At 41.4% G+C, this 24371-nt stretch overlaps 1 protein-coding gene and 1 pseudogene across 1 annotated transcript in view; one reads left to right on the plus strand and one right to left on the minus strand.

Annotated features, from left to right (window-relative positions):
* The window catches only part of LOC102897012 (glutathione S-transferase A3-like), a 27395-nt gene extending 5807 nt beyond the window's left edge, over positions 1–21588 (plus strand). Inside the window, exons 3-8 of the mRNA XM_025042834.1 lie at positions 14460–14572; positions 16761–16812; positions 17689–17821; positions 18246–18387; positions 20441–20572; positions 21463–21588. Coding sequence (XP_024898602.1) covers positions 14460–14572; positions 16761–16812; positions 17689–17821; positions 18246–18387; positions 20441–20572; positions 21463–21588 — 698 coding nt within the window. The remainder of the gene's footprint in view (positions 1–14459; positions 14573–16760; positions 16813–17688; positions 17822–18245; positions 18388–20440; positions 20573–21462) is intronic.
* Positions 8498–8616, minus strand: LOC112474874 (annotated as a pseudogene).
* Positions 21589–24371: the final 2783 nt, after the last annotated feature.

Below are 24371 nucleotides of genomic sequence, written 5' to 3' on the forward strand. Positions count from 1 at the left end.
TTGCACAATTATTTGTACTTACCTCATATCTAATTGTGGTTAAAGAAAAAAAAAAGTTTGTCCCTTCTAAAAAGGAATTTCAAGTTTCAGGAAATAGGTGTAGATATATCAGGGATCAAAGGTCCTTCATGTTGAAATAACACAGCATAGAGATTGCTCTCTTCCAGGTGCTCTATGCCGGTTATATGACAATTTTTTTCAACCACCTTCCAAGAAACATAAGTCATTTGAGTTTGTACAGGTGAATAAAGCAAGGCCCTGAGAAGCCAGAGGACCTAGATTTCCAGAGACAGAACTAGGACTATGGAGAGAGGTCAGGCCTACTCAGTTCACCTTCCTCTTCCAGAGTTAAGAGCAAATAATTGTAAAATGCAAGACTTTAACAAGATCCAGAAACTGGTTGGGGATAGCTTATTCCATCTTGTTTGCCAGCATGGCCTCACATAGCATTAAGGAATACGGCCCTGCAGACTCCGCCTCGCTCGGTACAGCTGCTGGGTGAGAACATCCTAGCAAGCCAGTCCACCAGGCCAGGGATCAGGGAGGGTCCAGAGGGGTGATCTGCTTTCACTTTCCTGGAAGTGGTGATGGATCACTGAGGGAGTCCTCAGGTTGAGGATCTAAGTGGCCATTCTTCCTGGACGCATGCCCCAGGACCTGTCTGGCACTCTCAGGTTGGCTTTCTGGCCGGACTTCTAACTACCGAGACAGTAGCCATTCCAGGAGATGTGGAAGCAATTGACTTACCTTTCTCACCCACGCTTTTTATTTTCACTCTTCAGTGCTTTTAAATTCTCTTTCCACAGCCTCTTCCATTTATGATGATACAATAATCATCATAGCTACTGTGTCTGAGTGCCTGCTCTGTGTCTAGCTTTGTGCTAGGCAGTTTTTACGTCTTACTTAAGCTTCACAGCCACCTTATAATGTAGGTCCCAGAGAAGTTCAGTAACTTTCCAAGACCATAGACCAAGTAAGTGGTTGAAAGGAAGTTTACATGCAGATCCGCCTGGCCCTGGAGTACCTGCTGTCTATTTCAATAGCAGAGGAGGGTCAAGGGATGGGGAGAAATTACATCGCTGTTAGACTGTATATAACAAGGAAACCAGTACAGTGAGAGGGTGTGTGTGGAGAACTCCCAAGTTCTACTTTAACTGAGATCACTTATTCACAGGGATGTAATTACCTAGAAGTAACTGCTATTTCCCAGTAATCTAAATGCTCGCTCTTCTCCACCCCTGTTTACAATTGCAAAGGGACGGTTGTTTTAAATTCCGTTATTTTTTTAATTCAATTGTTTTTCCTTTCAAGACTTTGTTGTCAAATTTAAAACCGTAATTTAGTTGCATTTGTTATTCCCAGAAGACATCATAGAGATTGGCTTTATGATAAAGCATCCTGTCAAGTGTGAAACAAGCAGACAGAAGAGTCATGGGATTGGAAGAGATGCTGGAGTTCATTGAATTAGATGACACGCCCAGAGACACGTCCACCCAACCCATGGGGAGGGACAGTCCTCGTGTCTCCAAGTGTGGCCCCAGAACAGCAGCGTTAGCAGCCCCTGGGAGCGTGTTAGAAATGCAGTCCCAGGTCCTGCTTTAAAACTGCTGAATCAGAATCTGTATTTTAACAAGATCCCATGTGACCTGTATGTTGGTTGAGGTTTTTGACATTAACTTGTATTATGACTCATTTGTTCTTTCTGAACAAGTGCAGTCTTGTCTCCCCACTCAGTACACCATGCTCCCCAGGTGTGAGAATGCCTCTCTTTTCACCCTCAGCTTACTGTTTATATCATGGACATCATTAAACATTTACTTTAAAGGCAACCTCAAGGCTCTGGCTCCAACCTAAACAAACCAGACACAAAAGGCATTCAGGAGTAGGGTTACTAGATTAAGCAAAAAGAAAAGATAAAACACCAGTTAAATTTGCACTTAAGCAATGTACAGTTTTCTAGTATAAGTATGTCCCTAATGTTGCATATGTCCTGTATTTTATCTGGTAACCCTACCCCAGAAGGGGCTGCCCTGTCCACTGCCCCTCTTCCTGCTTTATGTTTAAGATAACCTCACTTGCTTCCAGTGGTGTTGGCTTTGGTTCATGCTCTCTTCAAACCCTATGTCATGATTTGCTTTCTCTCTTGCACTGCAAGTGAGAGGCTTGCAATGAAAACAACATAAACTCTGATATTGGAAAGATCTGGGATCTGGCCAGCTGGGTGACTAAGCAAGTTTTATCTTTCTGAACCTTTGTCTCCTTTTCTAAGGGAATCTGTACTTTCAAAGCCACAAAGATATCACGTGGCACAGAACACATTTGCTTGCCCAACATCCTTGGCTGCCCTTGGTGATCATTTGATAACTAGGTCCTTGGCAGCCCTGGCAGGCCTGGTCTGGTTGCCTTTGGGTTCATAACCCTTTCCAATATCAACTCCAGAGAACTGGATATGAACAGTGTATATGATACAAATCAGCGCCATCCTCACACAACACCAGTTACTGTTCTTCCACGAATTCTGCTCTGACTCAGGCAGTTCCTGAGTTGCAAATTTAAAATGAGATCCTTTACTCAAGATGCTTCTAAGCAAAATGCGGTAATTATATGGTTGTTATTTTTGTAGCCGTAGCAACATTTTGTTTGAAAGGAAACAGTGTCTAACCATCATTAATCAGTGAATTTTCATTTTGGTGGTCTAAATTGCATTTCTAACTAAAACATGTTTGGGATACTATAAATTCCATGCATGTAAATTTCCCCGCCTTGATTTCCACCTGCTTTGTTTGCTCCTTTTAACCACTACTGCTGACACTACTGCAGGTCAGCAGAGGCAAGAAGGCACATTCTATTCAAAAGATTTTTACCTATTGGTAACTCAGTGAGAAAAGACATTGAATTTTTCCGTAGTATTTTTTTTTAAACGGGAAAAAGAAGCTGAAATTGATGTATATGTTTAATCTTTAGGTTCATAATATAAGTTGTATGCAAATCTGTTAATAGCTGAATAATCAAAAAGTTAAAGAACTGCCAGTTTTATGAAGTATGTTGCTTCTGTTGTCCAAGAGAAAGAGGCAAGGCTGCAAGGCAAGAAAAGCATTTATTCAGGGTCTTGAATTGCAATTTGAGAACACAGATTCTGGCAGCAAAAGCAGAAAAGTGTCCCATCCAGGGATTAGGTGCAGAGGCCTTTAAAATGGAAAAAAGGGAGGAAAAAAAGAACATCCGGGCTACATCGGTTGTTTGCCAAGGATTATGGCAACAAGGTGGAGTCACTGTTGTCATCTTCTTTCATGCTTCTAAAGTTTAATTAGACTTTAAAATCTAATTAGCAGCAAGTTAATCAGCCATTAATGTTGCACATGTAGCTCGGAGGTTGGGTTCCAGTTAAGGAAACAATATTTCAAAGTAATAAGAAAGAGAAGCTTGTATTCAAAAATTACATCCGCTTATTTTTCCTCAATAAAGATTTTGGTTTTGGTTTTTGGGTTTTCAGCTTGCTCTATTTTTGTTAGCACAGATATTTTTATCCATGTGTTTGTATTCTTAGTCTTTATCAGCTCATTTCTTTTATGCTGGTAGGTCTCTTTTACTCTCTGTACAGTTTCGAGCATTTTGTTCTCAGGACGAACAGAGCTCTTCTCCACAGTGTTTCAGGTCTGATATGGGAGAGATCAGCTAGTTGGTCTCAACTTAAAGGCCTCTGGGTGTTGGCTGTCACAGAGATGCCAATTGGATTATTGAAGAGTTTCATATGGTTTGTTTTCAAAGTAGAACCTTGAAGCGAAAGAAGGATATGTTGAAATAAATGTTCTCTTTAGAACAGTTTATTGACATGAACTTGGAATTTTTAGTTCCTGTTGTAACATGAGAACACAAGTTGGATTTTAAAAATAAGAGGCAGAAGTGATCAAACCAGGCTATTGTTTGCGTAAGAGACGTCTCCCTCACGGTAATTTTGAAGCCTTCACGGTCATTTTGCATCTTTCCTTCTCTACATTTCTAGAAACTGCCAAACACTGGAATCAGTGGTTCCAGTGACCACTTTCAGTTTTCAGGCCTGCTAAACATTGATCTCAAATTTTCAGAACCTTCCCAAATGAACCTAATTTTCCCAGAGAAAAGAATTTGTTTCCTCCTTAAATGGGAAAGGTCTGGACTGTGTCATACTACATAGTTGTTCCATCAGTCCACCTTAGTCTTCTCCTGGAATCACTTTCAGATTCAAATTATACGCTCACCTAGCCCAAAGGAAACTTAGGAATCACCTAGTCCAAACTATCACTTCATGAACATGAAAACGAAGACTCAGGAAGGTTAAGAGGTCTGCGCAATTGAGAACCCATTTTACCAAGAGATAAAGTCAGGAGTAAAACCTGGGTCTCTCAACTTCTTCCTACAGTCCCAGGAACGTGCACCACTGTGATTCTAAGGCCACTTCCCTCTTTGTTGACAAGAGGGAAACTGGGATCTCTAAGAGCTAATTTGGCTACAACGCCAATGTTTTTATGGTTCGTGGAATCCTTTAAAGTAGGGCTATTCCACAGAGCAGCGTGCCCAGGAAGCTTGTTAGGATGCAAATTCTTCATTATTATTATTAATAATAATAATGATAATATCACTGTTAATAGTAGTAAAATATAATAATAATAATAATATCACTATTAATAGTAGTAAAATACACATAACATAAAATTTACAGTTTTCACAGTTTTACAGTACATAGTGCAGTGAGTTTAGACACATTTACATTGTCATGCAACCATCACCACCATCCACCTCCAGAACTCTTTCCATTTTTCCCCAACTGAAACTCTGTCCCCATTTAAAAACAACCTGTTCCTTCCTCTTCCCTGGCCCCCAGCAATCACCTTGAAGTTTCTATCTGTATGAGTTCGACTGATCCTGGTACCTCATATAAGTAGTCAAATTATACAGTACTTGTTCTTTTTGTGACTGGCTTATTTAAATTGGCATAATATCCTGCAGTTTGTGTTAGGGTTTCTTTCCTTCCGCAATAATATTCCATTGTATGTATGTACCCACTTTGTCCCTTTATCTATAGATGAACACTTGACTTGCTCCCACCTTTTGGCTATTGTGAATAAATGCTGCTATGAGCATGGGTATACCAGTATCTCTTCCAAGATTCTGTTTTCTATTCTTTTGAGTACATACCGAAAAGTGGAATGACTGGATAAAAGTGCAACTTCTTGGGCTCCACCTCGAAGGACTAATTCAAAATCTCTCTTTAAAGGGGCTCCGGAATCTGTGCTTTTATAGGCTCCCCTGGTGATTCTTGTTCTGAAGGATTTGCAGGAGAGGAGATGTGATGGCCTACCTCGGGCTGGAACTTAGATTTGCTTCCCTGATCCTACAGGTAAGAACTGACTTTGCTGCTGGTTAGAAATGAGGTGTGACTACATAGAATAATGAGGTGGATGTCTAATTCATTTTAAAATAAAGGAGGGTGGGTTCATAGAAAACTGAGACTGAAAAAAAAATCGATTACTCTGCTTATAAAGGAAAAGTGTAGGGATAATTAAACGATAATAAATGAACTCTAAGAACTCCCTGGTAGATCCCGGATTGCAAAGCCAAACACCTAGAGTATTGGCATATGGGCCAATGAATGAAGCGGGCCAGGGGTTAGAAGTGCCTTCACTCAGGAAGTTTGTCATTCCCAATTTCCCTAGTTTTCTTGAAGTTTTACTAAAGGAGCTAGCTATCTGGCTGTTTATTTGAAATGTCTCCATTTTCGGTGTTGGCTTCAATGTTTTAAAAATATTGGGCAAGTCAAATGAAAGACTGGGAGAGATGTGGCCCATGGATGACCATTTAGAGCCTATCTCTTATCTTCTTTTACTAAAATAGGGAGAAATGTTAATATATTCAAGAGCAGGCTCAAATTCCCAATATCTTTTCTAGCTCTGGCCTTGGGAAAACTGTTTAAACTTTCTAAGCCCCAGATTTCTCATCTGGAGAGTGAGGATGATGATGGCACTGGTGCAGGACAGGGTGAATCCCCTTGAATTGGAAGCTGAAGTCCCGTGCTGAGAGAGAGGGTTCTTGACTGAGCACAGAAAAAAATTCAAGCGCATGCCATGCCAGAGTTAGAGACACAAGGAAAGTTTTATTAGAAAAAGAATAATGCTCAATAGACAGAGTATGGTCCCCTCTAAGAGACAGAGAGTAAGAGAGACTGAGAGAGTGAGACCCTGGGTGTTCAGAAAATTTAGTTTATATATGATTCTCTGTCCATACAAACTGCACCCATATGATGATGATGATAATGATGATGATGGTGATGATGATATAATGATAAGGACCATTTCCAGTAATTATATGTCAACTGTCTTACCCGTATTATCTCATTTTAACCTTACAATAACCTAGTGAGGTAAGTATTACTATCTTCAAATTACTGATGAAGAATTAGGCTCAGAGATGTTAAGGAAATCTCCAAGTTCACATACTTAATAAGTGGTTGAACTGGGTTTTGAGCCTAAACTCAAAGGCCCACATACTTCATGTACAGGTACAGTAATTGATGTGGTACAAGTAGATACAAAGCTAATACAAGGTAAAGCAAAGTTAAAGCCTATGCCAGGCAAGGCCATGCTAATGTAGCTTCTTCTAAGCACTAAACAGTGAGATATAAAGCAATGCTGTGCCCTTATCGCTTAATGCTGGGCACTGTTAGGCTATGCAAATCTGTGTCAAGTTAAAGTAAGTCTTGCATCCTTTCTTCTTTTTATCTCTCCCTCCTTCTGTTTTATAGAGGAAGTTCTATTTTGTTTTATGTTTGTTCTCCTGATTTTAATTAATCTAATTTATTAAGAAATGATACTATGCTAAAATTTCGATATGTTTTAAAAGAAAGCTTATTAACCCACAATCTTGCAAATCCAATGCACATTATTTTTCTTGTTGTGTTCCTTTCTATCTTTGCCTATGTACATATAAACCCTCATAACCATAATCATAGTGTAAAAATAATTGAGTATTCTAATTCTTTTTATTGATTGCCTATCTAAAATATTGCATTACCTTTTTCTAAATTTCAAACAGTATAGGCTTAACTTGTGAAAAAGACAAAATGTGCACACACACGCTCACGCACACAACCCCTAATTCCACAACCCAAAGATAACCATTATTAATCATCAAAATGTACGTACTTTCATATTTTCCCACATATAACCTACGATGGAATGGAGTAAAAAAAGTGACATTTAGGAAGCCCTGTGATAAGGGCAAAAATGTAATGATCAAGACGTACGTACAGTGTTTTCTTACTTCCCGGCCTTGACCTAAGCACTTTACATTCAACCCTCACAACATACTTATGAGGTAGATATCATCGTCCTACTTTATAGGTGGGGAAACTAAAGCACAAAAAAAGGAAGTAGCTCACCTCAAGCTACACAGTATCAAGTGCCAGAGACAGCCTGGCTTTAAAGGCTGGGCTTGTAAACTACTTCACCGACACAAAACCAGGCTCTGACCCAGCCCTGGTCTGTGTGACCACTATGCAGAGAGAAGCAGCTAGATTGGTGAGAGAGTGGAAAGGAAATAGAAGATTCGTGGGGTGAGAGTGGAGTCAAGGATGATGGCAGTCTTCTAGCCTGGGCAACAGTATGGATCAGCAGCATCAATCTGAGATTCGAAACCTGATTTCTGCTTGGGATTTGGTCAGTTTGAGTTGCCCAAGGGGCAGCCAGGTGAACGTATCCAGAAGGCAGATGTAACCGGGTCACATGCCCAAGAGAAAGGTGTGGGTAGAGAACTCTTCCTGGACTCTGGCCCCTGGAGTTTGGTTGCCAATTTCGTCAAATTCTTCAGGCTGGCCATAAGGGAGTGCCGGCCCTTTGCCTGCCTTGGGGAGAAGTGGGCAGGGATGATGTCGTAAGAAACAAGGATGTGTGCTGCCTTCCCTGGGGCTGGCTTCAGTGACCAGAGTTGGCCAAGTTGACGGGAACTTGCCTCATCTCATGAGTGAGATAGAAGTGTATTGCAGTATCTTCCCTTCTCCTTCCAGGAGACCCTCAGTGCTTCCTCTCTCAGGGGGCTGAACTGAGAGAAACCAGCTCAGAGCTGGGCACACAGCTTTGGCCCTGCTTCTCCTTCCTCTTGACCAGGTTACCTCATTCCAGATCAGCGCAGAATCTCCAGGTTTTTGCCTCTGACAGGCCACAGCTCATCTCCACAGCTCATCTCCACCTTCTGGTTCCTCAGTTCCCTTCAGTGCAGCTTCTCAGAAACCAAACTTGGTGTCTCCTCTTTCTCAGGTTCCTCTTCTTCCTTCTCTCCATTCCTCCCCTGGAGCAGGGCAACCTGGGCAGAATGGGTGTCCAAACAGCCACCAGGACTCATTCTCTTTCTTCCTTTCTTCCTTTCTTCCTTTCTTTATTTTCAGGCAAGGCAACCCTTTGTTGACTTCACAGGTTGCAAGGACCTTGTCAGCTTACAATCCCTTTTTTATTTTATTTTTTTTTTACTCCTACAGCACCTGGTCTTCCTAGGTGGTCTCCCATCCAAGTACCAACCAGGCCCAACCCTGCTTAGCTTCCGAGATCAGACGGGATTGGGCTTCCTCAGGGTGTTGTGGCTATAGTCTCAGAACTCATTTTTGACTGTCTCTCTTTGCCTTTCCATTGAATGAGGCACAAGCCTTGGCAGCTTAAGTCCCAATTGCCATGCATATCTCTCTTATCCCATCCTCTTCCACTGCCTGAGGTCAGGCCTCATGATTCTTCGCCTCCACCACCCCAGTAACTTCCCAGTGGGTCTTCCTAACTGCAGCTGCACTTTGCTCTAGTTTGTTCTCTATTGTCAACCAGAGTGGTTTTCCTAAAGTGCAAATCCAAGTATCACTACCTTCTTTAACTCCTTTAGTGACTCACATGCCTGTAGCATGCCTCCTCACAGCCCTCCTCAGTCCAGAGCTCCAGCCCAATCACACCCCTGGGGCCGCCTGCCTTCCTCTTGGGTACATTGACTAGGCCTGCCTGTTCCTTCCCACCTGGCCACTCTCAGCTCCTCACCTCCTTGCGTCCCAGGGAGAGTCAGACTCTCTTCTGTGCCTCCCAGAGAGCCCTGTAAAGCACTAGTAAAGCTCAAAGCCACTGTGCCTCCTCCACTATCCTGTGAGTTCTCGGTGTGCTGGTGTGGTCCTGCTGCATCCCCACTGCCCCATCACAAACGGTAATAACGCCATATACAACTCCATGAACTTAGTGATGACTTACGTGTTCGAGTCTGGGGTCGGGAATTCTTCCGAATTCCACACACACTTTCATCTGCCTGGCATTTGTATTAATTCACCCATGTCTACAAAATATATTTATTCATTACTCAAATGCAATGCATGGACCTTGCTTGGATTCTGATGCAAAAAACCCAAAGAAACTTTCATGAGACAATGGGTGAAGTTAGAATGCTGAGTATGTGATGAAATTAAGGAATTCTAAATTTTAGTATGATTGGAGAATATTACTATTTATTTTTCAAAAAAGTCTTTACCTGTTAAAAATTACTATGCTAACTTTTTGATAGCTGTAGTGATAGGTTATCTAGGATTTTCTTCCAAATAATCCCATGATTGTGAGAGCAATAGGTGGAAGCATATATTAGTTTCTGGCGGTTGCTATATCAAATTACTACAAACTGAGTGGCTTAAAACAACAGGGCATCTTCTCTCACACTTTTGAAGGCCAGAAGTTCAAAGTTAAGGAGTTGGCTGGGCTGTACTTCTTCCAGAAGCTCTAGGGGAAAACTCTTTCTTGCCTCTTCCAGCTTTTGGTGGCTTTTTACATTCCTTGCTTTCCTTGGCTCATGGTCACATCACTCCACCCTCTGCCTCCATCTTCATATCACCTCGCCCTCTGCTTGTCTGTGTCTTCTCTTCTGATGTAAAGACACTTCTCATTGGCTTTAGGGCCCACCCGGATAATCCTGGATGATGTCAAGTTCCTTTGCTTACTTATCTCTGCAAAGACCCTTTTTCCAAATATGGTCACGTTAACGGGTTCCAGGGTTTGGGATGTTGACCTATATTTTTAGGAGGCCACCATACCACCCATGTTAGGGTGTAGATGAAAAAAGATGGTTGGCGATCGCTGAAACACAGGGATAAGTACATGGGGGTTTTCTTTACTTTCTACTATTCTTCTTTCTATATTTGTATTTGCCGGAAATTTTCCACTTAATAATTTTTAAAAACTATGTTATTTATTGAGCTCCTACTATGTGCCAATCGTAGGAGCTGTGACCGAAAACAAGATGAAGGTCTTACCCCCAGGATATCACAGACTGTGGGGAAACTGATATTAAGGATATAATGTCAAAATAATGTAAGGAAAGGAAAGACATAATAGGGGAAATATAGTAGTAGCTTAAAGTAGAGTATTCCAGACAGAACAAATAGCACATGCTAAGGCCCAAAGGCTAGGAAGGCTGATTTGAATGTGGCAGAGAGGAGAAAGTATACTAATTGAGTTGCCAAATTTATTAGTGGAAATACAGGACACCCAATTAAATATGAATTTCAGATAAACGATAAACAATTTTTTAGCATAAGTGTGTCCTAAAAGGTATTCCAGAGATCAGCTTGCCTTTTACTGAATATCAGCTCCCTGCTCTGCTCACAGTACAGGTTTCTCATCTGCTTTAATCTTTGCATCCAATTCATGAAAACCTCACAGTTTTTTCAAAAGCCGTATCTCACTGACTGGTAGAGAGAGTTCAACAATCTAAAATTTTTTGTTTAATCTTTTATTTATCGACCTTGAAAAGGAACACATTAACCAGTTATTTCATGATAGGATGACTTTTCATTTTCCTTCTAATCTAGCATGGTATCCATGAACTCTGATCTTTGAGGGAGTGGCTTTTCTCTATCTGGAAGCCACTCCTTTCAGAGAGCAGGAGTTATTCCACTGTAAAAACAGCCGATAGGCACATAAGAGGTTGGCACTCAGTCGCTGAGCCAAGTGAGAGACAGACTTTAAAAAGGTAAGTACTGATTTTATAAGCCTTTATACATTGCCTCAAAGCCTCACATCTAAGGCACCAAAAAATATTTTAAAATGTATCCTTAGCACAAGAAAATGTCTGCTTTATACTCACATAGTGCCTTCTTGGTGTGCTTAAGGGACAGTTCAAGAGTTGTTTATTCAATGGCCGTTGAATACATCTTTACAGAAAGGTAAAAATGAAGACTTTAGAAAACTAGGGCATAAGCATTTAGATATGAGAAAAAAATAATAATATGGGAGAAAAAAGAATGATATCATTTTAGACAATCTGAGAGTATGACCAGTGCAAGAGGGAGAGCATATAGATGATTATACTAAAGTTACTTTCTCTGTTGAAGTAGCCAACACACAACAGTTATGAATGGTGATACTGTAAGGTTGTGAAAATTCAAAATAAAAATTTATTATAACAGGATGAGATTAGTCTGACTGTCAGCAGAACTAGATTGTACTCAGTCTTTGCTGAGATTAGCTACCTGGCAAGTCCTGCTCTCTCTCTAGGGTTCAACCAACTCATGGTAGGCAAGTCTAGTAAATGGCTGGAGCAGATTTCTCTACTTGGTACTATTGGCATTTCGGGCAGGGTAATTCTTTGTTGTAGGGAGCTGTCCTGTTCATTGTTCTTTTTTGTTGGTTAAAAAGTTTCTGTTATGTTGTAGAAATATACATCTAATTCATTTCGAAGGAATGTATTTGACAGTACTGTTAACATACGTATTTCTCTAAATTTGCAAACTTTACACCTTTAAGATATTTACAGTGATCGTTCATTTACAAGTTTTACAAGAAATCATCACTTCATCAATACTGTTAATGCAGTCGAGGTTAATATTCTCACTTTTTCTCTTCATTCCAGTCTGCACTTGTAGAAAGAACACAGAGTGAGGTAAAGTTCCACTTTAGTGCTATTTACAGTCTAGAGTTGAATGAGAGATGCAAATAGATAGAGAAGATTTACTGCATTTTTCAAAACGACTTTGTCCTGGAAAGATTGCATAGATCTAATAGCCAACTGCAATCAACCATAAGGCATTTCCAACTAAATATTTAAAAAATTGTGTCTGTTAGGATACCATGGTTAATGAAAAAAGCTGGATAACATGCAGCATGACTAAGGGCAGATAAATAGCATTCAGATGCACATCGAAGGCATAGCCCCACTCCTTGTCAGAGGAATCTCTGGTCTCTACCAACAGATGTAGCACCCTCCGCCTACTTGGACAATCAAAAATGTCTCCAGACATTACCAAATGTCTTCTGGGGTGGGGGGTACAACCACTGGATTACACAACTTCTCAAAACTCCCAAACTCAGAAAGTCTTGGTGGGAAAACTAGATCATGGGAACATATAATTAGTTTTTAAAAAGAACAGAAATTCACCTAGCTAGAATGTAAAAGTCATTCAAATCAGAATGTAAGAGCCAACACTGCCTGTTCAGCTTCTCGGCTTGCCAGCCTCCTCATCTTGCTCAAATGCTGACTAAGAGAATCATAATTCTTGGGTTGGAACCAATTAACACAAAGTCACTGCTGGGCTCTTTGTGCACTGTCAGTTGTCTACAAACCGGTCTTTCTGACTAGATCGAAACCCCTTTAGAGCAGAGACCAAATTAGTCTTGTATCCTGTTCCCAGCCAGCTATCATTTCGTAGTACATGAAACTGCTCAAGGAGTATTAGTTGAGAAGCTTGGACGGAAAAGTTTTAATAGAAGGAAATATATTACATGTAAACCAGAAACAAGGTGTCGAAGAGGGAGCTGTGAAATGTTTGCATTTCACGGTAAGGAGCATGATGTTGGAGAGAAGTGATCACTTCCATCGGTGTTGACATGAGACTGCACTAGTGCAGTGAATCGCAGGAGACAGAAACAGTGGATCTCTCATTTGCATGGTAAAGGACTCTTGGAAAGGGAAGATTCCAGAGTGCAAGGGTCAAGGAGCAAATGGTATGTGTATGTAGGGGAGTGTTGCTGAAGAGAAAGGCTCATGGAGTACAAGGTCAGAGCAGAGCCAGGAACTGCTGTAGTCTTGAGACTTCAAATGATAAATAAACTAAGTTCAAGCTCTGAGAAATAAACTAAGTTCTCAGAGAGAAGCACAGAGCATGCCAAAGTGTTACATGGTGGAGTGAAAAGGGCCCAGACCTGAAATCCAACGCTTGCAAAACATAAGAGCATAGAAGAGGTACTTTGTCTCTTTGAACTTCAGTTTTCTCATCTTTAAAACAGGATGTTAGAAGCTCTTTCCCAGGGTCATTGTAGGGGGTAGACACACTTGTTAGATTTTGAGTGTAAATCAGAACAAATGTGTGTGACCTCTGGCAAATTGTTGAATCTCACTAGTTCTCATTCTCTGTTGATGAGGCAAAGTTTCATGGCAACCTTTGCCCCACTCTCGATCAGGACATCGAGTACCTCCTATGTGGAAGGTGAAAAAAGTGGCTTATAAGGAGGAGTGTTATGAGGAAATATTATATAAGATAAAAAGTATTTCCCTTTGTAACTAGATCCTCAGTGAATGGGTAAGGGAGCTTCGCGTGAGGGTTTGAGTCACTAAGCTCTGTGAATTCCAGTCCATAACAAACACATTTCACATATTAGTACAGATTTCATCCTCCTTTTCATTCTGCTGAATCATAGCATCTCCATTTCCCATGATAAGTAAGTACGATAAACAGAATCTCCATTTTCAAGACAGGTGAGTTTATGAAGTATGTTTCCGAAACATTCTTTACTTTCTAAAGCTTAGACTACTGCATCTCACAGCAACAACATGGATATCGAAAACATTTTCGCTCTCTTCAGATCCATAATAACGTGTTTACCTAAGCCTGGGAGTATACTTTCTTGATTGTTTCATGAATGCATAGGGATTTTAGCCCAGGCCTTTCTTAATTTCATGAAGAAACTTGCACCTGGGTGAGTTCCAACCCTGCTCTTTTTTAGTGGATTTTTAGGTCCCTCATTACCTGGAGTGTGACTGTGGACATGTCATTTAACCTCCAGGCCTTGGTTTTGTGAAGTGAATAATGGGCATAATAACAACTAGTTCATGCGGCCGTTATGAGGTTTAAAGATATAACGTGTCCGAGAGGATGAACATTGGGTCAGGATCATTAGGAGATTTTCAACAGATATCAGTTTTTTAATTCATCTCCCTTCCCCTACTACCTGCACATCCACTCATATCAGACTCTCACCTATTAGCCGGCCAAGACAATATGATTTTATCCACTAGAGACATAAGAATGGTTTGAAGCAATTTTCCAGGGTTAGCTGCTGATGGGTAAGAATTTAAGCCAGGGAATGCCTGCTAGGAACTCTTCCAACTCTGTCACAAGAAGGTAGACTTGAGCATTTAGGTGCTGTTCGATCACATGTCATATGTACATTTTTGCTTTTGTGGTTTCTTCCTTTCTGTAGGTTTAGAGAAACCAGGAGACTACATCATGGCGGGGAAACCCAAGCTTCACTACTTCAATGCACGAGGACGAATGGAGTCCATCCGGTGGCTCTTGGCTGCTGCAGGAGTAGAGGTCAGTTCTGAGCTCTGTCATCTTAAGTTGGATCTAAAATTGACTTATCTAAGTATTTTCTCACTAATCTAAGAAACATTTCTTACTAATGACCAGTCAAGAGTTTCGCATTAAAACAAAAACTATCAGTTATTAAGAGATGAAAAGATTTGACGTAAAATATTATTAAAATTCTTCTCATCAAAGAACATAAACATTTAAAATCACTTGAAGAAACTAATCACAATGTATGAGCCTTATTTGAATTTGAATGAACCATATAATATCATTTGTAACATTTATGCAATATTAGAAACATAAACGCTGATTATTAGATAATACTAAAGAATTATTTTTGACTTTTTAGGTGTGATCATGTATTGTGGTTATTTTAAAAAGTTCTTATGTTTTAGAGGTAACGATTGAAGTATTTAAAGATGAAATATATGATATCTAGAATTTGCTTCAAATTATTATGAGTGCAAGAGTAGGTGGGTGTATAGATGACACAAGATTAGCTAGAGCTGATAATTAATGAAGTTGGGTGATGGGTGTAAAGATGACCACTTTCTGCTTATTTTTATGCATGCTAGAAATTTCCATAATAAAAAGACAAAATATAAAAATTAGAAAATAAATGTAATTAAAGTTGAACATAAATCAGAAATATGGGGAGGGGCAGATTGGAAGAAACTGCCTGTTAAAGATTTAATACACCCACTCAGTAATGATTTTAGGGCCAGGTTCTGTTCTAGGTCTTGAGGATACACAAATGAACTAGACAGACAAGGTCCTTGCCCTGAGAAAGTTAACATTCTAGTGAGGCTGCAGACAAGTAAACGGGTGAATAAAAGGAAGGGTGGGAGTATCTAGGATCCCCCAGCATTTACAGTGTCGAAATGCCATATTCCCCATGGTCGATTTCCATGGGACTCTGCTGAGTGCTGCCCTCCAGAGGTGTCCATGAGAAAAACACTTCTCAGTCCAGATAACAAGAACCCAGCAACTCTGTGAGAGTCTTCAGGGGAGGGAGTCATAGATAAACTCAGGAGATCTGGTCCCTCAGGTTAGAGCAGTAAGGGAGGGTTTCAGGTGAGGTGGCGTCATGTGACAGGAGCTTCTAGTTCGCTCCTCTCAGCCTCATGATAACATGCTTACCTAAGGCTTGGGTTACACTTTCTTGATTACTACATGAAGGTATGGGGACTTTAGCCCAGCCCTTTCTTAATTTCGTGAAGCAACAAGAACACAAAAAATACAAATCATGCCATGCCAGGTTGTTTTTTTCTCTATAAACCAATAACTCAAAGTTTGCACTGTAGTCCAGACTTCAGTTTTGAAGGTCAGATGGATTCAGTATGAGAGAGTGAGTAGGGGGTGATGCCGAGAGCATCCCGGGCTTCCATTACGCCATCTTAGTCGACTCTTGGTCAGGCTCTCGGACAGAACTTCTGGGTTCTCTGTGCCCAAAGGCCGATCCCCACGATCCCATCGGCCTCCCGCACATGAGCCAAAACCATCCTACCTTTGCTACCCTCCCGTGATGACCACCTAGCATCCCTTATCTTTGTCTAGGACTGGGAGTTTCATAAATTGCTGCTGCTCACACAATTCACTGTCTATATGGTCTCACCCTATGGGATCATGTAAATCCACACAACAGACTATTCCACTGAGCAAGTTAGAAACCCCAAATTCCAAAACTTTTACCATAAAGCACCCAGTTTAAAATGGAAAATGAAATGCAGCGATGTCAATGACAGCAGAGGTCCCTGGTGGCAGCATCTCAGATGGTCATGGGCCTCATGGCATACCCCTTGCTGGGGGACACACAATGCCCTGTTCTGTCTCATGTGGAGAGAGGGCTTTCATGAGATACTAAAACTCCACAACTAGAAGAACTTTCCAGTCCATTCCCTTCAATAACACCCCCTCCCAAATCGTGATCTAATCATTGTCAGATATGAAAGCAGGGTGGGATGAACTGAACCTCCAGATATGAGTGGTTATGGGCTATAGCCCATGTTCTTTCCTTGATGGCTCTAATCCAAATTTCCAAAAGGCCATGATCACACTCTTGTATGTAGTGTGCGAAAGTCAGAAATCTTACCTCCTCCATATTATATATCAGAGGATCACTCAAAATTAAAAGTAACATAATGCCATGGAATGAAATAGCAAGAACTCCCTTACTGTTTCTGCTTTCCAGTTTGAAGAGAAATTTATAGAAACTCTAGAAGACTTTGAAAAGTTAAAAAAAGGTAAGACCAAATATTTAAGTTCCACTAATCTAGTAGACATCACAGTTGAGTTTTGACACCAGGCAGTGTGTGTGTGTGTGTGTGTGTGTGTGCGTGTGTGTGTGTGTGTGTTGGGAAGGTGGGGGCTGGAAAGGGAGGAATGAGGTTCATTGTAAGGGGTGGGGCTCCCTGAGCAGGTCTATAACTTGCTCAGAGCTAGGATGGGCTTGACCTCTCTGAGTACTTGCTAAGAGAACCGTCCCTGGTCTCCCGGAATGCTACCTCCTGCTCTCTCCTGACTTTCTGCATCATGAGTGAGCTATATCATTTCAAGACCCCCACAGCCTGCCTACCAAGGACACTCAAACACATGCATCAGAGTAACAAGAACAGAAATAGGCCCAGCAGTTACCTTGAGTTATCTCTTACTTTACTGCAAGATAATATACTAGCAATATTGCAGATGGTGAAGATCAGGGAAAGGGATCCCTATGTAAAAATCTCCATCTAAACTTGCTTGTATGCCAGGAATACTGTGAAAGTTCCTTTGGGAACTTCCCATTTAAATGCCAGGTGGCTGGCAGCCCTGTTGTAGACTCTCCCCAACTTCTTATGTATTATCCATGAGGCAAGTTGGCACAAAATTACAAGAGACCTACTATGTATCTGATGGGATATAAAAAGATAAATGAAATAATAGGTCAAAAAGTAAAAGGCAGACTGATAAGAAAAGGAAGAACTATAAAAAGCTAAAAACCAAATGCCATTCTACCAAAGTGTCACCAAGTCATTTTAGTTTCATTGTATATTTCCAGTCATTTTAACAAATATTTTTTAATCCTAATAGTGTGCTGCATAAGACATTTCACTCTACTTTTTGTTTTCTTCTTTCAAAAGATAGCGGTTTGATATTCCAGCAAGTGCCCATGGTCGAAATTGATGGAATGAAGCTGGTACAGTCCAGAGCCATTCTCAACTACATCGCCACCAAATACAACCTCTATGGGAAAGACATAAAGGAGAGAGCCCTGTACGATACTTTTTCTGTTCTTTCATCAACAATTTTGAGGAACCATACAGATCCTTCCATGAATGGGCAGGGCTGTGTCGGGGGGATAATGGCTGGCAGCAACCTGGGCCATCGAAGTATAGACTGAGGTCCAGTACAGCAGACAGCTATGAGGATGAGGGTTCCACTTGGTGTGGAGTTAAGCAAGTGGGATTGTAGAAGAGGATGCAGCTCACGGATATTGCACAGAGAATGACAGAGGTTTCCAAACCCTGAGGAACTGTGAAGCCAGGAGGCTGGTGGATCATGACTCCGTGTGCTCAGGCCTTTACGAGGATAAGGCTGAGGAAAGGAAGGACACAAAAGAACCCCATTCTTTCACATTTTTAAACTATAACATCTAAGGCAGGAGATGTTCAACGATTTGGTCGTTTTTGTCTTTCAGGATTGATATGTATACAGAAGGCATGGCAGATTTGAATGAAATGATCCTGACTTTGCTACTATGCCCGCCCAACGAGATAGATGCCAAGATCGCCTTGATCAAAGAGAAAGTAACCACCCGTTATTTCCCTGCCTTTGAAAAAGTAAGTGGGCTATTCAGCATTTGGGGGCACTGAGATTAGCGCACAAAGAAAAATCGTTCCTGGGCGTTCTTGAGGCTTTGCCCTTCCCTTCCCGTGAGCACTCCTGAGTACTACTGTAGCACCCTGACTCTCTAGGCTTTTAAAAAATCAGCAGTCAGGAGGCTATGTACCTGTTATACCCAAGTTACAACCTTTCAGCAAAGTTTCAGTTTACTAGGCCCCGATTAGAATTCTCCATTGGATGGAATTCGTGGTCAGAGAGTGTGGGCTGTGGAAGGCTGAGAGGCACACTAGCAATTAGAGTAGGTCCTACAGAACATGGAGCAGGTGCTTTTCATCCACGGGGAATACGATGAAAGCAATTCATCGGCAAATATTCTGGCGACATGTGTGGGGAGACCAGAGGCCAGCTGCCCATCCAGAGAATATGGTAGTGTTTCGGGGATGGGTGAGATGTATCTAAACAGAGATGTGGCAGCAGGTTGGAGAGGAAGAGACAGATGAAAACATGTTAAGTAACAAAGAGTCTACGTGTTTTATGGACATGGCTCTCAGACTTTTAAGGAAAGTAGTGCCAAACTAAGGCAATAAAGTTCTATCACTGTACATAATGCGTATCTTAGTTAATGTTTCTCTTTGAAGGTAGGAGAACATATCAAGATCAAAACTACCTGAAAGCATGCTAAATAAAAATTATAAACCAAAATAATGATTGTAAGAGATACAGGAGTCTTCCATATAAATAAAAGGTTTAGTGCTGACACCTTCATCTTTACAAAGAATTATAAAGCATTCTTTTTTTTATTTATTCTACAAATATTAATTCATTGCTTGTGTGTCCATCCATATTAATGAGTGAAGAATTTAATGTAATCCGAAAAATACACCTTCCTGGTCCTTGTAGTGCTGACAGTTTAGGGAAACTTCACATAATGACAAACTCTTTCGTCTCAGTAGTTCGATATACTTATACTTTGAAATCAAAGGGCCCCATGATAACATAAATTAAAAAATGTATTTTACAAAATAGGTGTCGATGTTATTATATTCTTTGTCAAAAATTACCTAACCTTCTATATGTAAACATAATCTGAGAGGATATTTGCCAAAATGTTATTATCATTAGTTGGTGGTGCTATGTGTGTTTTTTCTCTTTATACTTTGCGATTTCCATATTGCTGGAATATTTTAATAAGTACTACATATTTCTTCAACATTTTATTATGAAAAATTTCATACACTCAAAAAAGTTGAAATAAATATACAATGAACACATATGCATCCACCAGGAGAGCATAAAATTCACCTTTCATTGTTTGCTTTATATAGATTTCTCTCTCTCGATCCCTCTCTCTAGCAGTCAAACATATTACCTTCTAATGTATTACAAAATGAGTGTCAATCATCAGTGCAGTTCACCCCTAGACACTTCAGCATGCAGATCTTAACATAGTGCAAGTTAGGAGTCAGAGCTGATTTTGTAAAGGAGATGGTGAGTTCAAGTTGACACAGATTTATTTCAGGTCCCAGAGAGCTAGACCAGGAAATGAAGAGAACAGACAGAAGAGAAATGTAGACTCTGAAATAGTCTGCTCAGGATTGAAGGAGGATGTCATGAAGATGGAGCCTTTGCCCAAATGAGAGAGAGACGGGGCAGGGGGGTGGGGAAGGATGCACGATTGCACTGCAGCAGCATGGAGAGTCGTGTCCTGAATTCTCAGAGCTGCTGGGACTTCAGGGCACGTAGCAGAAACACGGTGCAGCTGGTGCTGAGACCCGGGCCAGCAGAAGACGCATGTAAGGGAGCCCCAGTGGTGTGGGGATGGGAAAAGGATATGGTAGCCTGGGCTTCAGCTCAGAAGTGAGGAAAGGACAGCAGAGACCCACTTCTGTCTGTCTCACTGAATCAGGGGCGGTGAATGTGGTCCAATGCTCCACACCGCCCAGTGACGCAGTAGAGATGGGAAAGTCGGGCTGGAGAGAGCTGGGCAGGGGCAGGGGGACCCAGCCCGAGCGTGCTTGTGTTCCTAATCTGATCCCTCAAATTCACCAGGTGTTGAAGAGCCACGGACAAGACTACCTGGTTGGCAACAAGTTGAGCAGGGCTGACATTTACCTGGTTGAACTTTTCTACTATGTGGAAGAGATTGACCCCAGCCTTCTGGCCAACTTCCCTCTGCTGAAGGTGATTCCTTTCACTGTCCTCAGGAGGGGCAGGGCACATTTTCACCTTGAAGTCTAATATTGGGAATCTTGGCCTGGTGATGTGATGCTCCCCATCACTGTCCAGGCCTTCGCTGCCCTGGGGTCTCCAAAATTTGATCCTAGGCCCTGGTGCAAGGCATGAAAAGAATCTTGTTTTCCCAAGGAAGTTGGAGGTGATGCTGCCCCGTGAAGAATAGTTTGTCTTTTACAAAGAGAAGGACACAGGACTCGGCATCTCTTTCCTCAGCCCCTGTTTCATTACAATTTCTGTCCTTTTCTCTGGGATGGCCTTTCTCCCAGGTGTGTCCTTCTCGTTATCACCTGAGTCCTTCCAGGAAGCTCTCCTTCCCCTAACTTCCTTCCCTCAGTTCTTGCTCCTTCTCTCAGACACTGTGTTTCTCTCCGCACAGCCCCCTCTTGCTCTGTGCCTCTCTCACAGGGCAGGTTGGTTTTGACTGTCATCCTGGTTTGGCTTTTATATTTTCTGTCTTCAGTTCCAGGCTAATTCTCCCATATCTTCATTTTCTGGTTTGGACACTTTATCTGGGTTGGGATCTGACAGACATATTCCTCTTCCTTGCGCTGCACGAGAGCGATGAACCTACAGGGTTTCCGAATGGGAAGAAAGTAGCGAAGACTGTGAACCAAGTAAAGTTTTAAACAAAGGCATCTCTAGGGAAAGTGCTACTGAGCTATATTTTCTTCCTCTTCTTTTCTGTCTCTCTGGGCATCTGTTTCCCAGCCTCACGCTGGTACTGATGGAGGGGACTCTGTTGGTCCTTGTCTAGGAAGGTCTCAGATCCCTGGCTTGTGCTAATGACGGGGTGTGTGTTTTGTCTCCACTCTGAGACTGTGTCTTGTGCGTTGCAGGCCCTGAAAACCAGAATCAGCAACCTCCCTACTGTGAAGAAGTTCCTGCAGCCTGGCAGCCAGAGGAAGCCTCCCACGGATGCGAAAACACTAGAAGAAGTCAAAAAGATTTTCAATATTAAATAGAGCAGTAATGAACAGCCAGCACAAGCAGGACCAATCTTTTGACGTTTTTCAACAATGAATTGGTCTTCCTAGATTTAAATCCTGCCAGTTGTGAGACTAAGAAGCATTTCCAAACTGTAAGTGCTAATTTAATTATAAATCAACTATGCAGATTTACTTTCAAAGCAATCTATTTTGTTTTGGTCAAATGTGAAATCATGATATAGTCCTAAGTTGTCTCTTTGACTTAAAAATAAATAAAGGGAGAAAAAATTTTGTGGACTCTTTGATCTATTTGAAAAACTTTCACGTAACAGCTATCATACACCTTGTCAAAAAGAGTTAAGTAGAAATATTAATTTGACACTCAGTTACACAAAAAGAATCTTTTCCTTTTGTATTCTGATGCCTTTCTGACCCACAACATAAAAACTTTTTTCTCTGTTTTTTTAGACCATTTTCCTTCAGGTAAAGTGTTTTTTCCTGTTCAGTTATGGAACTAATATTTATTTTATGTCTAATATATGATATTCAGTGTTCTAGGATCTAGGTAAATAATGACGAATAAGTGAGATATAGTCTGTCCTCATGGGGTTCACTCTAGTGAGAGAAACAAAAGAATAGGTAATTCCAATCCAATGCTTTGTATATCAATTTCCTAGGATTGCTGTAACACCATATCACAAATATAGTGGCTTAAAACAATGAAAATTTATTCTCTTGCAGTTCTGAAGGCTCTTAGTGCGAAATTAAAGTGTGAGCAGGGTGATGGTCTTTCTCTGAAGGAATTTGAGAAGGATCTTTCCTTGCCTCTTCCTAGTTACTGATGGTTGTGGGCAATCCTTTGCAGTTCTTGGCTTGGTGATGCGTAATTCCAGTCTATGCCTCTGTTGCCAAATGGCACCCTTCCTGTGTGTGTCTCTCTCTATCCAGATTTCCTTCTTCTTATAAAGATACGCAGGAATGAGATTTGGGTGCACCCTAATTTAGTGTGACTTCATCTTTACTTGATTCCATATGCAAAGACCCTGTTTCCAGATGAAGTCACATTCGCAGGTACCCAGGGTTAGAACTCTAACGTATCTTTTTTAGAGGACACAATTTAATGTACAACACCATGCTAGGGGTGTGACACTGCTGAACGTGATACAAATATCCTTGCCAGAATCTGTGGGTCAGTCATGGTTTCTCAAGGAAGGGAGTCATATCTGACATGAGATCTAAATGATAAACAACTTGTTAGTGAAGTGAGTGGGTAAAACTTCAGTTGGGCAGCAGGGATGAAATTCAGACAGAAAGTCAGAAGGGTCAATGACCTAGAGAAAGAGAGAGACTGAGCATGGTGTATTTGACTTAGATCTAGTAGAACATTACTCAGGGGGGAGGGGAGACGATGAGGTGAGATCAGGGTGCAAGGCCCAGAGGCCTAAGGTCTTCGAAGGCCATGGCAAAAAATTTGGATTTTGTCTTAAGAAAAATAGGGAACCATTGAAGTACAGTCACGCGCCAGCCTGATGTACATATATAATAATATCATATCTTTTAAATATTTATTTTAAGTCACTCAAGCATCCATCACAGAAGAGCAAGAACATTCTTCCCCCACCCTTGGAGTCTCTTTCCCATGTTAAATCAAATCATCAGGGGCTTACTCTAGTCAAGGAGGCAAGTAGTCCTGACACCAACAGAAAATGCCGCCAGTCCTCTGCTGCTATACCTGATCTTTGTCGCCCTTCCTGCCATGCGGAGTGCCTTTAGTCCCATAGACTTCCTGATCTGAGGAGGTTCAGTCAAAACACTGGCCACCCTGTACCCACCCAAGTAGCAGCAGCCTCATCCTCTATAGTTGCAGAGAGAAGAAAGAGAAAGTCTCCCTCCCTACTGTCACTCAGGACTGGGTTCTCAAACTATAGATCGAGATACACATTTCCCCCCTGGCATGTCTCTGTGCAGAAGAGGCTGGGGTTGAGTGATTTCTAGCTTCAGCCACATACTGAGCTCATAACTTGGGCTCTGTCAGGAAATCTAGGATTCATGGGGTTGAGCCCAGGGCCCTAGTCTTGATTACCCATTTTCACAGTGTGAACTTCCCCACAGTTGAGTGGGGTGCGGCAGACAGAGACACAGGATACATGCCTCATCTACTTTATGTCTACGCAGCTTTAGGCCAACTGAGCCCAACCAAGATGTCCTGACCTGCCCTCCCAGGAGGCTTCCAGTTCCCTTTGCACATTTACCTACTCTATGCAGCTCTAGACCCCTCAAGAGATTTACGAGGAGAGGCTTTTTTTATACACACCTCCAACAATATCTTCGATTACCCTTGCTTTGGAGCAGAGGTTCTCAACTTCATCGCACCCAGCCTTCCTCAGCTTATAACACATATTTTATAATCCTTTTTATTATCTTGAAGTAAACTTTATAAGATTTATCTTATCATCACTGGTGCTATGAATAATAATAAGAAGAAGATATCACCTTAACTCAAAAAGTGTACCTGAGGAGAGTTTAATGAAATGTCTATTTACAAACCTTGGGGTAAGGTTAAGATATCACAAAAGACAGTGAACCCCTCTAGAGCTAGCCGTGGTACATATGAGGCCTCTACTTCCCCATGGGACAAGGGCAGAAAGCAGTAGAGAGACCGAGGAATGCGCCAAGAATCATAGAGGCAGGAAAGGGCCACCACAACAGGAGTCGATGGCCTTCACAGAGGAAGGCACCTAAGGCCAATCCAAACAGCCCCAGGACACATGGACTGTTTATAAAAATCGTAAATGACTGGTAATGATTACAATGATTGT

This window comes from Pteropus alecto, unplaced genomic scaffold, assembly GCF_000325575.1.
Source record: "Pteropus alecto unplaced genomic scaffold, ASM32557v1 scaffold7, whole genome shotgun sequence".
Classification (NCBI taxonomy): Eukaryota; Metazoa; Chordata; class Mammalia; order Chiroptera; family Pteropodidae; genus Pteropus; species Pteropus alecto.